The sequence below is a fragment of the Enhydra lutris genome, unplaced genomic scaffold, assembly GCF_002288905.1.
Source record: "Enhydra lutris kenyoni isolate GAN:26980312 unplaced genomic scaffold, ASM228890v2 scaffoldscaffold63, whole genome shotgun sequence".
Classification (NCBI taxonomy): domain Eukaryota; kingdom Metazoa; phylum Chordata; class Mammalia; order Carnivora; family Mustelidae; genus Enhydra; species Enhydra lutris.
Window position 1 is genome coordinate 9230333 of NW_019154147.1, and position 12188 is coordinate 9242520.

Consider the following 12188-nt stretch of genomic DNA (forward strand, 5'->3'; position numbering starts at 1 on the left):
CCCAGTCGGCTCAGGGAAGGCCTTCCCAAAGGCAGCACGGGCATCATGCCCCAACTAAGTGGAAAGCTCACCGCTGGGCCACGTCCTGGGAGCCATGGGGGTGGCAGACACCAGTCCTTGTACTCAGGTGGGGAACACTGGGGTCACACACAGGGGAGCGTGCTCATGGTGGAGGCACAGAGAGCTCCGTTTGGGGCCATTCTGAGTTTGGGGTTCTGGCAAGACATCCCGGTTAAATGCCTTGTGGTGGTCACATGCCAGGCCTTGGGTGGAGGAATTAGACACTCACTCCTGCTCACGGCCACCTTCCAGTGAGTGACATCACTCCTCCTACGGATGAAAAGATTCCTTAACAGGACTCCACAGGGATATTCACACATACCAGCCCCTTCTCTTGGAAGGGATGCTGCCCCACGTGGACTCAAAGGGGTAACAGCGGACTGCCGGGTGCCAATTCGGATGCTGACGCTACTGGGCAGAGACAGGGCTTGATGGGAGGAGAAACTCTATCTGCCGTTTATTGGGGGTCTCAGGACCTTTAAAAAAAGTTCGTTTCCATTAGGGACAAACAGACAGTCTCTGTCTTGACAGTGAGTGCCCCTGGGGAACTGGAAAGGCCAGAAGGGGAAGGCTGGACTTCTCGGCTGTGTGCTGATGGAAAAGGACCAGGAAAGGGGGCGCTGTTAGATCCTCAGGGCCTTGGGGCACTCTGAGGTCTTGAGCATGAGGTACTGGGAGCAGCCCGCCCGCTGTTCGGGACCTGCCTCGTACCCAAAGGTTCTGAACGATTATGGGCCGCAGTGATGACAACCAGGGTCGGGGTGGGGGGAGGGGGGCGGACAAGGCTGAGACATGCCCTGGCAAGAGACGGGATGTCAGTGAGGGCTCAGACCAGGGGAGGGCAATCGGGGAAGCCAGGGCCCAGTAGCCCTTCTGCTGTTGTGTTGAACAGAGCTGGGAAAAAGCGAACTTCACCAGGAAACCAGGCTGGAAACGGTTAAAATGATCCAGGCCCCAATGTGGGCTCTTGCTTGCCTTTCTCAAAAGCCCTCTTTTTTGTGTGCCAACTGGAGTATTCTGTTTTGCTCAATCTGCATTTTCAGTTATGCTTCTGCTTAAAATAACATAATTAAAAAAATCATTTTCATAAGAGTAGCATGCTGCCTTCTACGCGAGAGGAAATTGGGTGTGGGTTTGGCTCATGTCACAAATGAAAGAGCTTTAGAAATCACAGCTTAGCCTTAATGGATTGTAATCAGAAAACCGCCACCCCCACATGGTTCTACTTGATGGGCCGCAACTGCCTGGGCTCCTACAAAAGATGTAAAACAAATTGCTCTCTTCATCAAGATAAGGTGAACCGGAACAGGAAGACTTGGATTAGTCCGGGGGCTGTGGTGGAACCCACCTTCCTTGTGGGGTAAACACAGAGCACTCAGTTCACGGGCTCAAAGGCCTGGGCTCAGCCTCGACCCCCACTGCCCCCCCAACCCAGAGCAGTCTGCTGTCCCTGGGACCCGCTATGTGATGAGAGGTGCAGTGTGTGCTCGAGGGCCCTCAGCTGGAGTCTGGCCAGGGAGGCAGACAGCACAAAACAGGAGGACAGCCTCTGAAGGTCACCTTGGGTGGACAGCTTGTGAGGGACCCCGAGGAGGAAGACCCAAGTCAGCCTTAGAGAAGTCAGGGAAGGCTTCCTGGAAGAAGTGACTGGTAAACTGGGATCTAAAGATGGTCTCCGAGTCCCAATCTGCTCACACAAACTGTGCCTTTTCTGCTCCTTTTCACTGTGTTTTCTCATTTCCCTCCCCATCACCGTAGAAGCTGTGCACGTATGTGGTTTAATTGTATCCGGAAGACATGTCTGCTTCCGGTCTTTTAGGCAAAGATTTGTCGATCTATGAATACAGGAAATACCAGAAATCTGGGAGATAGATAGGTGTATATGGGGGGTATGGTTCTCCAGAGGGAAGCAACTTCCTAGGCTCACAATGCCACAATCCCAGCTCAGAGGCGACACCAGAGGATACCTGGGTGTGTCCGTGGCATTCTTTCTTTTCTTCCATATACAAAAATGGAGACCAGCCCACCTACCCTACTGCATGTGTGTGCAGAGCTGGAGGGAAGCCGTGTCTCATGTCGCCTTGCTCTGATTAGGGGGACACATTAATATTAGGTGGGGCAAGGCTAACCAATGTCTTCCTAGTGGCCCATTGCAAATACATGCGTTTTTAAAGCCTCTCAAAACATCTATCGATCATTTTTACATCATTCCAACCAAGGGGCTGGGGGAGGGGGGCAGAGATCTCAACCACCGCCACCTCTGCTCAGGTCGGGAAACACTTGTCCATGGCATCCACCCATCATTTTGTTGGCAAACAAAGCCAAGGCCATTGCAGCCACATGGTTTCCCGAGAGGATGGAGACAAAAATCTTCAAGTTGGAGTTCTGAGTCCCTGTGAGTGCTCTCCCAAATCAAAATTCCTTTTGGAACGGGGTTCCATGGTTTGCTTCCTCTGCCCCTGGTGGGCGCACATTCAACAAACCCTTCCTGCCTCGACCCCAAACCCCATTCACTGTCATTCTCTGCCCACCCATGGCCTTGAGAAAGACAAAGAAACAGCTCTAGTGAACCTTGGTGCTGAGCTGCGGGGGTCTGCCCTCCCCAGTACAACAGGCTCCCTCCAAGTGTGGCCCTTGGTAGCCGGTCTGTTCCCTGACTGGTTGTATTTGTGCTCTCAGGGGTACACGGGTATGTAAACTGGGGGCTGGCTGGGGGAGCAGAGCCAAACCCAAACTTCATGGTCACAGACTCCAAAGCCTTCCCTTTGAGGGTGAACACAAAGGGGCTTGTGAAACAGGTCGGCTTCCACTGTGCGATAGACTTCCACGGCGCTGGCCATAAAGGGAAGCGGGTGTGGGGCCGGGTGATCAGCTGCGCACTGATAAAAGGCAAGACCGCGGGTCCTCTGAAAACAGGGACCAGAGTGGGCAGTGACGGGTTGCCCTGGAATTCTTTGGAAGTGACTCAGGAATGACGAAGAGGCCCAGGGAGCAGGGGCCCTGGCGCTCTCCCTCCCTCACCGTATCGTGCACGTGCACCGCCCACCATCCCCGTGCCCACAGAGTCACCCGAGGCTTCCATCTGCAGGGAGACCGAGGCAGAGGAGGCACAGAGCTCTGACTCTGGAACAAGTGCCCCCCCTTTCTTATTTCCCTCTAGGGAAGTTTAGTTGGGGGCATCTCTGCAGGTTCTCTAAGAAATCCCAGCGCTCTGTACTCCCCCAGCTCCCATCTGAGGGCATTTCCGTCTCTCTTATCTGAATACAAGTATGTTCCCTGAGGAGCAGTGACTAAACGTGCATCCAGTGCCGGACACCGTGTCTGCTAGAGGCTGCCCTTCCTAGGCATTATCATTTCCCTCAGGAAGGCATGGGCCAGGCCCCTAAATCACCCCTGTGATCAGCTGGTCAGCTCCGGGCGCGCTTTCTGGGGCGGACCAAAGGCGGCCTCCAATTATACCGCTGTCAGTCTTGGGTCTAGCACCACGTTTCTAGGACGTTCTTTCTCAGCCTTTTGTGGGATTTGTCTATGAAGAGAATAAGGGCTCTAGTATTGTTTGGTTTGCTAATATTCCCACGAAGATGTTCCTTGTTCACCCTGTCTTTAAAAATATCATTTGTCTTAATTAATGCAACCCTCGGAGGCTAGTTACGGAAAAGGAATCTCCCAGAGAACGAACACAGACGCTCACTTTCAAGTTTCATTTCAAACTGAACCGGGGTTCTAAAGGGAATCTTTCAAGGTGCTTGGGTTCAACGGAGGCAGGTACTTAGGAAGGTCTTGATAAATATTTGTTGAATGAGTGAGTGAATGGAACATTCCCTCTGTTCTATTCTTTTCTCACCCTGGAATAAAGGAGGTAAATAGAGTGAAACAGTATTTAACATTTTGTAGTTTACCAGCTGAGGCTAAAAAAACCCTCCTTCTCTTTTTTGTTACTAAAACCATCCATCTGCCAAATGTCACTTGCCGATAAGGGCCCTTAATGGAGTCCTCATTTGTAACTGAATGTGGGCTGACATAATTAATGTTTACCGCACAACAACATTTGAATTACAAACACGACTGTTGCCCTCCTGCTTTCCACAAACTTCCAAGACCTGGCATTGGGTCCGATTGGGAGAAAATGACCAAAGAGAATCAGAGCCTTCTTAAAGCAGTGGGGGCTGTGGGGAGAGAGAGAAAGAGAGAGAGAGAGAGAGCTCTAGCGAGCTTTGGCAAGGAGGAGGGGAAGTACTTTACCCTGAGGCTTCCAAGATAAACTAAAGTTCGTCCCTGGAGGTAAACACTGTTGAGAAGCCTAATGCCTATGGCTCCAGGCCCGCTCCAAAGCTGGGCTGTCTGCTGCCCGGACTTCATCTGCCAGCGACCCCTTCCCCGGGGCCCCTCGAAGGTCACTTCTCTCCCTGTTGTCTTGGCCACACCTGGGGCCAGAAAACGGCCCTCTTGGTTGGCCTTCCTGGTTGGTTTTTTGTTTTGTTTTGTTTTGCTTGTAAGCATTTTCACTGTTTTCAGGGAATAGCGGTTCAGCTTAAAAAAGAAAAAAAAAGAAGGCAAAGTAATTAGGCAGGCGGGAGAAAAGGCCTAACCCCACGTCCTAGAAGGAAATGGACACAGGTACAGTCCCATGATCATGATTACCTTTATGGACCTGCTGGCCACAAACGGATGTTTCTGAGCTGGGTCCCAGGGTGTGACAACACAGCCTGCTGGGGACAAAAACCCCACTGTAGGCTGTTTGTGCAAAGCTAGCTGTTTCCAGCTAGAAGAGCATCATATGGTAAAGCGCAGACACCAAGAACTTGCACTGGTGTAGCTTTGCCAGTTTCTACCCGCTGATCTGTTTGGCTCCCTCCCACACCAATTCCAGCCTCCCTCTCTAGGTGCTGGGGTACCTATAGGGCTAAGCAGGTGCTCTCGCTCTGCACCCATGCACCCAGGGACAGCTAGAACAATGACATGCTTTCCGCACTACCTGATGAAGAAACAGCAAAGTAGTTGGGGGGGGAGGGGCAACCAGAATCCTATGGGATGTCCTTAGGCTTATTTTAGGTTTTCGGTCTTGACTGGAGGATGGGAGGCTGCGTAATCCTTCTCTTCAGTGCTCAGACCCTCTGGAGGTCCTAATTGGCCCTTGCGGCCACCACAGAAACCACAAAAAGATCTAGATGCTGAGAAGGGGGAAAAGTACTTTGGAACATGAACATTTCCTTACTCTGCAAGCTGTCTGCGGCCGTCTGGGATGCAAACTGTTTTCTATGGCTACTTATTTTTTTTCATCTTTCTTCTCAACTAGACAGGCCTAGAAGATGTAGGGTCTCCATCGCCCATATGCCTCAAGCTGCACTTTCAAAGGAGACCTGACAGATCCTTCATTAAATACTAGAGAGGCGAAATTTGGCTACGGAGGGCGGGAGGGTGGAGGCCAGGCCCAGGACAGGTAGAGGCCTGCTAGAGAGGGGGCAGGAGGAGACAGAAGGCACACAGGCTTGGGAGGACCAAGAAGGAGGGCTCAGCAAAGTACTGCTTTCCAACACCAGGGAGAACCCGCCTATAGTACACTTTAGATGATCCCAGACTCCGGGCCCTGCTGCTGTCCTGCTTAAACCTGAAATACTGGCTCTTCAGTGCCTTTCACTAAAGGCTGAATTCCTCAGTGCCCAGCACAGAGCAGGTCCTCACTGACACCGGCATGAGGAAGCAGGCTGATGAGCTGAGTTGGGGGTCTCCCGGCCTCTTCTCCATCCTCCTCCCTTCCTATCACTGCTGTTCAGGGAAGGACTTTAAAGACTTTTTTGTTCATACGCCTCTCCCGTCGTGATCACTCTTGGGAGGGTCAAAGACAAAATGATCTGGAGATGCCACAGAAGGGAAATATTTGGGGCCACTTTTTGTCTCAGCAGGGGGCTTCAAGCCAACGCATCCTCCTGAGATAAGAACCCGACGAGAGCCCTAACCTCTGTGGGTGACAGAGATGACCGCGTCTCAGACAATACCAGCTGCCCCAATCCTTAGGTATTTCCAAGATACCCTGACAGCTAGAGCTCTCTCTGGCTCTGTCTCTGCAGGCTGGTGGTTCTTAAAGTGGCCCCTGGACCAGGGGCACTGGCATCACCCAGCCGCTTGCCAGAAATGCAAGTTCTCGGGCCTCAGGAATCTGGGTTTTAGCAAGCCTGCCAGGTGATTCTGAGGTGTCCTCCAATTTGAGAACCACTGCTTTAGAATCGGGGGAGACGATGCCCTAGTGTTTAAAGCACGAACTCCCAGGGAAGATGGAACGCACAGGTTCATTAGGACATCCGTGTGTCCTTCTCGGCAGAACTGACCCGGGAACTTTCCGCAAGGATGGAAGCGCCCACCCTCTGTGCCAATCAGTGCGGCAGCTTCTGGCCATGTGTGGCCGTGAGCAGCTAAAAGACAGCTCCTGGACTGAAGAAGTCGGTGGTTAAGTTTATTGAGTTTACACTGAAATTTAAATAGCCACATGTGGCGAGGGGGTGTCCTAATGGATGGTACAGTTCTAGAAAGTGACCAAACATATGTATATATAATCTTATTCAACCCAGTGTCTAAAATCCCAGTGATATCAATGTTGAAACTACACTCCCTCAGATTCCACCTTATTCCTCCGGATCACTTCCTCCTTCATAGGCCCTGGCACATAGCTGAGCTCCGAAAATATTTGGCAACTGACCTGGGATTAACCTAGTTCTGTCAGCTGTAAAATGGAAGGTATTTATTCAATGGCTGATTGATTGATTCATTCATTCAACTTTAATCAAAGATTTGCTGCTTATCTCAAGTTTGCTCTAGCAAATTAATGTTTTGAACTTTTTTTTTTTTTTTGAAGCAGTTTAAAGCATCATGTAAAGTAACACTCTGTAAATCTGACAAGACTTCAGGTGTAGGACTGGACCCGGGCGTGAGTTAGAATTCGGGAGGGTGGGGGGCAGTAAACCAAGCTGTACTTGGGTGCCCTGCCATGAGCCTCTAGGATTTGAAGAAAAAGGATGTAATCCAGGTCAACCGCCAGAGGAACTTCTCTCTGTGGTAACACCGATCTGTTTCAGACGGCTCTGCCTGATGTCAGGGTGAGTTCAGGTAGGTGACGGGGGTCTCATTTTTCAAGATAAACATGCACTTTTACCCTGCAACCTAACTCTGGCCCTTAGCTGTCCCTCATTAAGGAATTTGTATACAGACGACTGCATTTGGAGTACAGAAAGATCATACCCCCAATTTAAGAAAGAATTTTATTTTAAATATGACTGTTAGCAGTTTAGCCAAATCCGCACTGTCCCGGAACACTAAGGACACCTGCCTGAATGTGCACTCCTAAGCAGGAAGACGTCTGCAAAGTCCTTTCTTTCTCTGGCCTCTGGGGATGCAGCTCTAGCCAACACGGGCTGAGGCTCAAAATCCTGCTCGAGGGACTGGCCTGGGAAGACAACAAAGGCTTCCAACCCTCAGCAAGAATCTAGGTGACCGACGGAGGTGACCAAGTTCTGTGTGGCCCTGGAACGGACTGCTGCCACCAATCTCCAGTGACACTGGTACACAGGGCTGTCATACTTGGCCCCAGCCGTGAATCTGTCTGGGGGTTCTCAGAGAGAGAAGGTCGTTTTGGGGGCCTAGTTCCTTTAGGCTGGGTTTGAGGAGCCTGGGTAAGGTTCCGGCAGTCCTGGCAAGGTGTGGGGCTGTGTCTGTCAGATAGGCAGGTGACTTGGGTGACTTGGGGCACCACATCGCTGCAAATGGGGGTCACTTTCAGGGGCTCCACCTCGGATGTCTGGGCAATCACTAGAGAGTTCTGGAGAGGTACAGACTGGGGCTCCAGGCAGAACTAGGAGGAGGAATCCAGCCAGAAATTTGGCAGTAGGCAGGCGTGCTCTTGAACTATAAATTGCAAACGAGGGGGAAACTCGGACACCATCTAGTCTAGGGATATCAAACCCATGCTTCCCACGTTTTCCACCCTCGCCCAAGACAGCCATCACTAAGGACCAGCAGTCTTTCCCACCAAGCCTCCTAACAGTTACAAACTGCTCAGAGTTTGCAAATCAATAAAATCTCATGACCTTTTTCAATCTGTATGAATCATCTACTGTACAAACGAAGAATACTTAATAATTACTCACTTAATACTCATGGCAACTCCATGAGAAGGGACCACGTGGGAGAGGAGGAGACAGTAGCATAAAGAAGTCTAGAACGTTCCAAAGTGTGCATGGCTAATGAAAAGTGGAGCTGGGCTCCAAAACCGGGCACCCCTGCTCCAGAGATCACTGGCTCCCACATGGACGAGATTCTGGCTTGGGGTTTTATCATGGAGTGAACGAGCATGTCGGTTCTAGAATATTTTATTTGTAGATTCGTGAAACCCCAACATTTACACGATATTAAAACCGTTCTAAGAGACGATCATGCTAAAGGTGTAATCGCCTTTGTAAGCTTGCCAAGTCAGAGTGTAAGGGCTTTTATGAAAAGCTTCAGAAATGTGGCTCACGGGGCAACGGTTTATGGTCAACTGCCTTTTGATCTCTCATGTGAAAAATATGTACTTACATATATTGCAGGAAACCTCACCACTTCCTTCCTAAGTGTTGGTCAAAAACACTAATTACCTGGCTAATTAGACTGTGAGGCTTCCCTTACACATGGTAAAAATGAGCTATTCACCCCACAAATTTCATGGTGACATGCCACCAAAAAGTAGATGTGTTTCAATGGTTTTACTGTAGACCCCATGAACAATTTAAGCAAATCATATAAAAATAAATTTAGAAACTAATGAAAATAGGGCTGCTCCTTCGTCAGGGGGTGGGAGGGAATAACCTGGCTGTGTGGGAGTGGAGAGAGGAGGCAGGGGGTTGCCGGGGAGGGAGCATCTGTTTGGAGAGCAAAGCTGGAGGCCCGGTCCCCGGCCCGGTCCCCATGAGGTGGGACACCCCAAAGGACTCATCAGCCCCAAGTGGATCCGTGACTTTTAGGGACGTACTTTTCATTCCACCTGTGCAGTCACTGCTTCTCCCTCAGTCTCCCCCATAGACGTTCCCCGCCCCGGAAAGCACAGGCTGGCCTGGAAGCCAGACGAGGCCTCCCTTCCACTCTGCATCCCCAGTATTTCAGACTGCCGCATCCGCCCGCTTGCCCAGAGAACGGGGACTGACCGCGATGGACCAGTACAGACTCGGGTTCAGGGTCGGCGTGGCCTCCGCACCCCAGCGGGGGGCCTGCGGGCAGAAGGGTACCCATCAGACGCGAGACACTCACCTGCGTCCAGGCCGCCGGTAGCCGCGGTCCAGCCCATGACGGGGGGGCACGGCCCCGACCACGGCGCCCACCCACGTGTTGGCGATGCTGATCCTCTTCAGCGGGGTGTAGCAGCAAGTGTACAGGAAAATGTTGAAGGCCCCCAGGGCTCCCGTGAGGGGGTTCACCCCCCAGGTCAGGAGGGCAATCCCTGGGACGGCACAGCAAGTGGCGAAGGTCACAGCGACCAGCGGGCTGAAAAAGAGCAGCGGACACAGACCCATCACTGTCCAGCCCGGCTAAGCACGCGGTGCACGCGCGCGGCCGGAGCTGTGGGAGCGGCCCATGCACCTGTCCCGGGGCGGACCCGGATGTGAGCGGGCTGCCTTCCTCCCGGGAATGCGGCACCGGCTCTGCCACACCTAAAATCAGGAGGGTTCTGGCCGCTCCTCTGACACCTGCCAGCTGGGAAGGAAGTTAAAGACTGGAGGTCGGAGGGCCCGGGGTTCGCACGCGGGCTGAGCCCCTTCCTGGCTGTGGGATGCCAAGCGGCACCTGCTCATCTGTGCGGCAGACACGGTGGACTGCTCCTCCCCGCAGACCAGGGCTTGCTTGGCACAGGGTTCTGTTTTTGTTTTTAAGGTTTTATTTATTTATTTGAGAGAGAGAGTGAGCAAGAGAGAGCACAAGCCAGGGGAGGGGCAAAGGGAGAGGGAGAAGGAGGCTTCTGCTGATCAGGGAGCCCCACGTGGGACTCGATCCCAGGGCCCTGGGATCAGATGCTTAACCGACTGAGCCACCCGGGTCCTACACAGGGTTCCCGTTTTACAGTTAGTGCGGGGGAGGTGGCAGCTACAGATAAACTACCCGCATCACAATACTGTAACATTTGGCAGAAACGAGTGTCTTGGGACGCCTGGGTGGCTCAGTTGGTTAAGCAGCTGCCTTCGGCTCAGGTCATGATCCCAGCGTCTTGGGATCGAGTCCCGCATCGGGCTCCTTGCTCATCGGGGAGCCTGCTTCTCCCTCTGCCTCTGCCTGCCATTCTGTCTGCGTGTGCTTGCTCTCTCTCCCTCTCTCTCTCTCTGACAAATAAAAAAAAAAAATCTTTAAAAAAAAAAAAAAAAAAAAAAAGAAACGAGTGTCTTAATTCTGGAAGCCCTTCTGCCCCCGTGTATTTATACTTTATTTAAAAACATGGGGCGCCTGGGTGGCTCAGTGGGTTAAAGCCTCTGCCTTCGGCTCAGGTCATGATCAGGGTCCTGGGATCGAGCCCCGCATCAGGCTCTCTGCTCAGCAGGGAGTCTACTTCCCTTCCTCTCTCTGCCTGCCTCTCTGCCTGCTTGTGATCTCATGCTCTCTCTCTGTCAAATAAATAAATAAAATCTTAAAAAAAAGGCACCCAATTAGCGGTAATGGATAACGACCGCGTGTCTGGGTATATCTATCTGTAATGAATGACAGGCTGAGCATGGGACCAGTGCGATGCCAACAGTGAAACACCAGGGGGCCACTCCCCAGTGACAGGGCACTCCCAGCTGAGTTTCCTTCTGTGCCACAGCTGGTTTCAGACACGGGATTTTACGGGGAGTCCTACGAGGTCATGCATGCAGTGAAAACGGTCAAACACAACTCTCCACTGGCAGTGAATCTAAGACCGATTCCCATCAGAGCCCACTTCTTCTTTTATTTTTTGAGATTTTATTTATTTATTTGACAAATAGATAGAACCAGAGAGTACAGGCAGGGGGAGTGGCAGAAGGAGAGGGAGAAGCAGACTCCCCGCAGAGCAACGAGTCCCTTGCAGGACTTGATTCCAGGACCACGACCTGAGCCAAAGGCAGTTGCTCAACAGACTGAGCCACCCAGGCGCCCCCCAGAGCTCACTTTTTAAGGTGGACTTTGTGTGGCATCTTGTGAAAAACTTTTTGAGAGTGTAGATTAATTGGATCTATACGTTCCTGGTTATATGCACGTTTGTTTCTTCTTTTTTAAAGTAGGTTCTACGACCAATGCTGTCAAACCAGACGAGGGACTCCATCTCACAACCCTGAGATCTTGATCTGAGCTGAGATTAAGACTCAAGACACTTAACCAACTGAGCCACCCAGGCACCCTTATTTATTCTTTCTTAAGAAACCTGAGGAGGTCCCTCAAGCCTACCTTCTCCTTTTGGAGGCCATAATTCTGCCTCCCAAGCAACTGCATGGGGCTCAGTGATTCCACTCGATCAGATCAGATCCTGTGGCCACAACCCCTAAAGATGGAACCCTGCAGAGGGGGAGTTTTGTTTTTTAAAGATTTTATTTATTTATTTATTTGACAGAGATAGAGCACAAGTAGGGGAAGCGGCTGGCAGAGGGAGAGGGAGAAGCAGACTCCCCACTGAGCAGGGAGCCAGATGTGGGGGCTTGATCCCAGGACCCTGAATTCCCAGGACCCTGAATTCAGGACTGGAGTGGAAGGCAGACACAACCCCTTAATGGACTGAGCCACCCAGGCACCCTGAAAGGGGGAGTTTTGATGCAGGAGGGGAACATAAACTGATACATTGTTGCAAAGGTGCTTGTTCACGCATGCTCCATAGAGATGGGGAATTTCCACCCTGCTTCTGGCTACCTCCTTGGGATCACGGGGTACCTCCTTTGAAGGGCAGTCACTCGGCCCCCTAGAACTTTCATCCTGCCTTGCATTTCCTGACAACTCCCACCAGTGCCTGTGCTCCTGCCAGAGAAAGCCCATGACCATACTAACTGGCCCCATTCTCCAGATGAAAAATCACAAGATGGCTCTGTGCTGTTAAGTCTCACCTATGCCCAGAAAAAAATGGCCAAAAAGCAGTGAAAATGTTACAACTGTTGTCCTTCTTGCAATAA

At 51.5% G+C, this 12188-nt stretch overlaps 1 protein-coding gene across 1 annotated transcript in view; it reads right to left on the reverse strand.

Moving 5' to 3' along the window:
* LOC111158828 (protoheme IX farnesyltransferase, mitochondrial) overlaps nucleotides 1-12188 on the reverse strand; it is a 129005-nt gene that overhangs the window by 3683 nt on the left and 113134 nt on the right. The window contains 2 exon segments of the mRNA XM_022521109.1: nucleotides 9334-9379; nucleotides 9381-9567. Coding sequence (XP_022376817.1) covers nucleotides 9334-9379; nucleotides 9381-9567 — 233 coding nt within the window.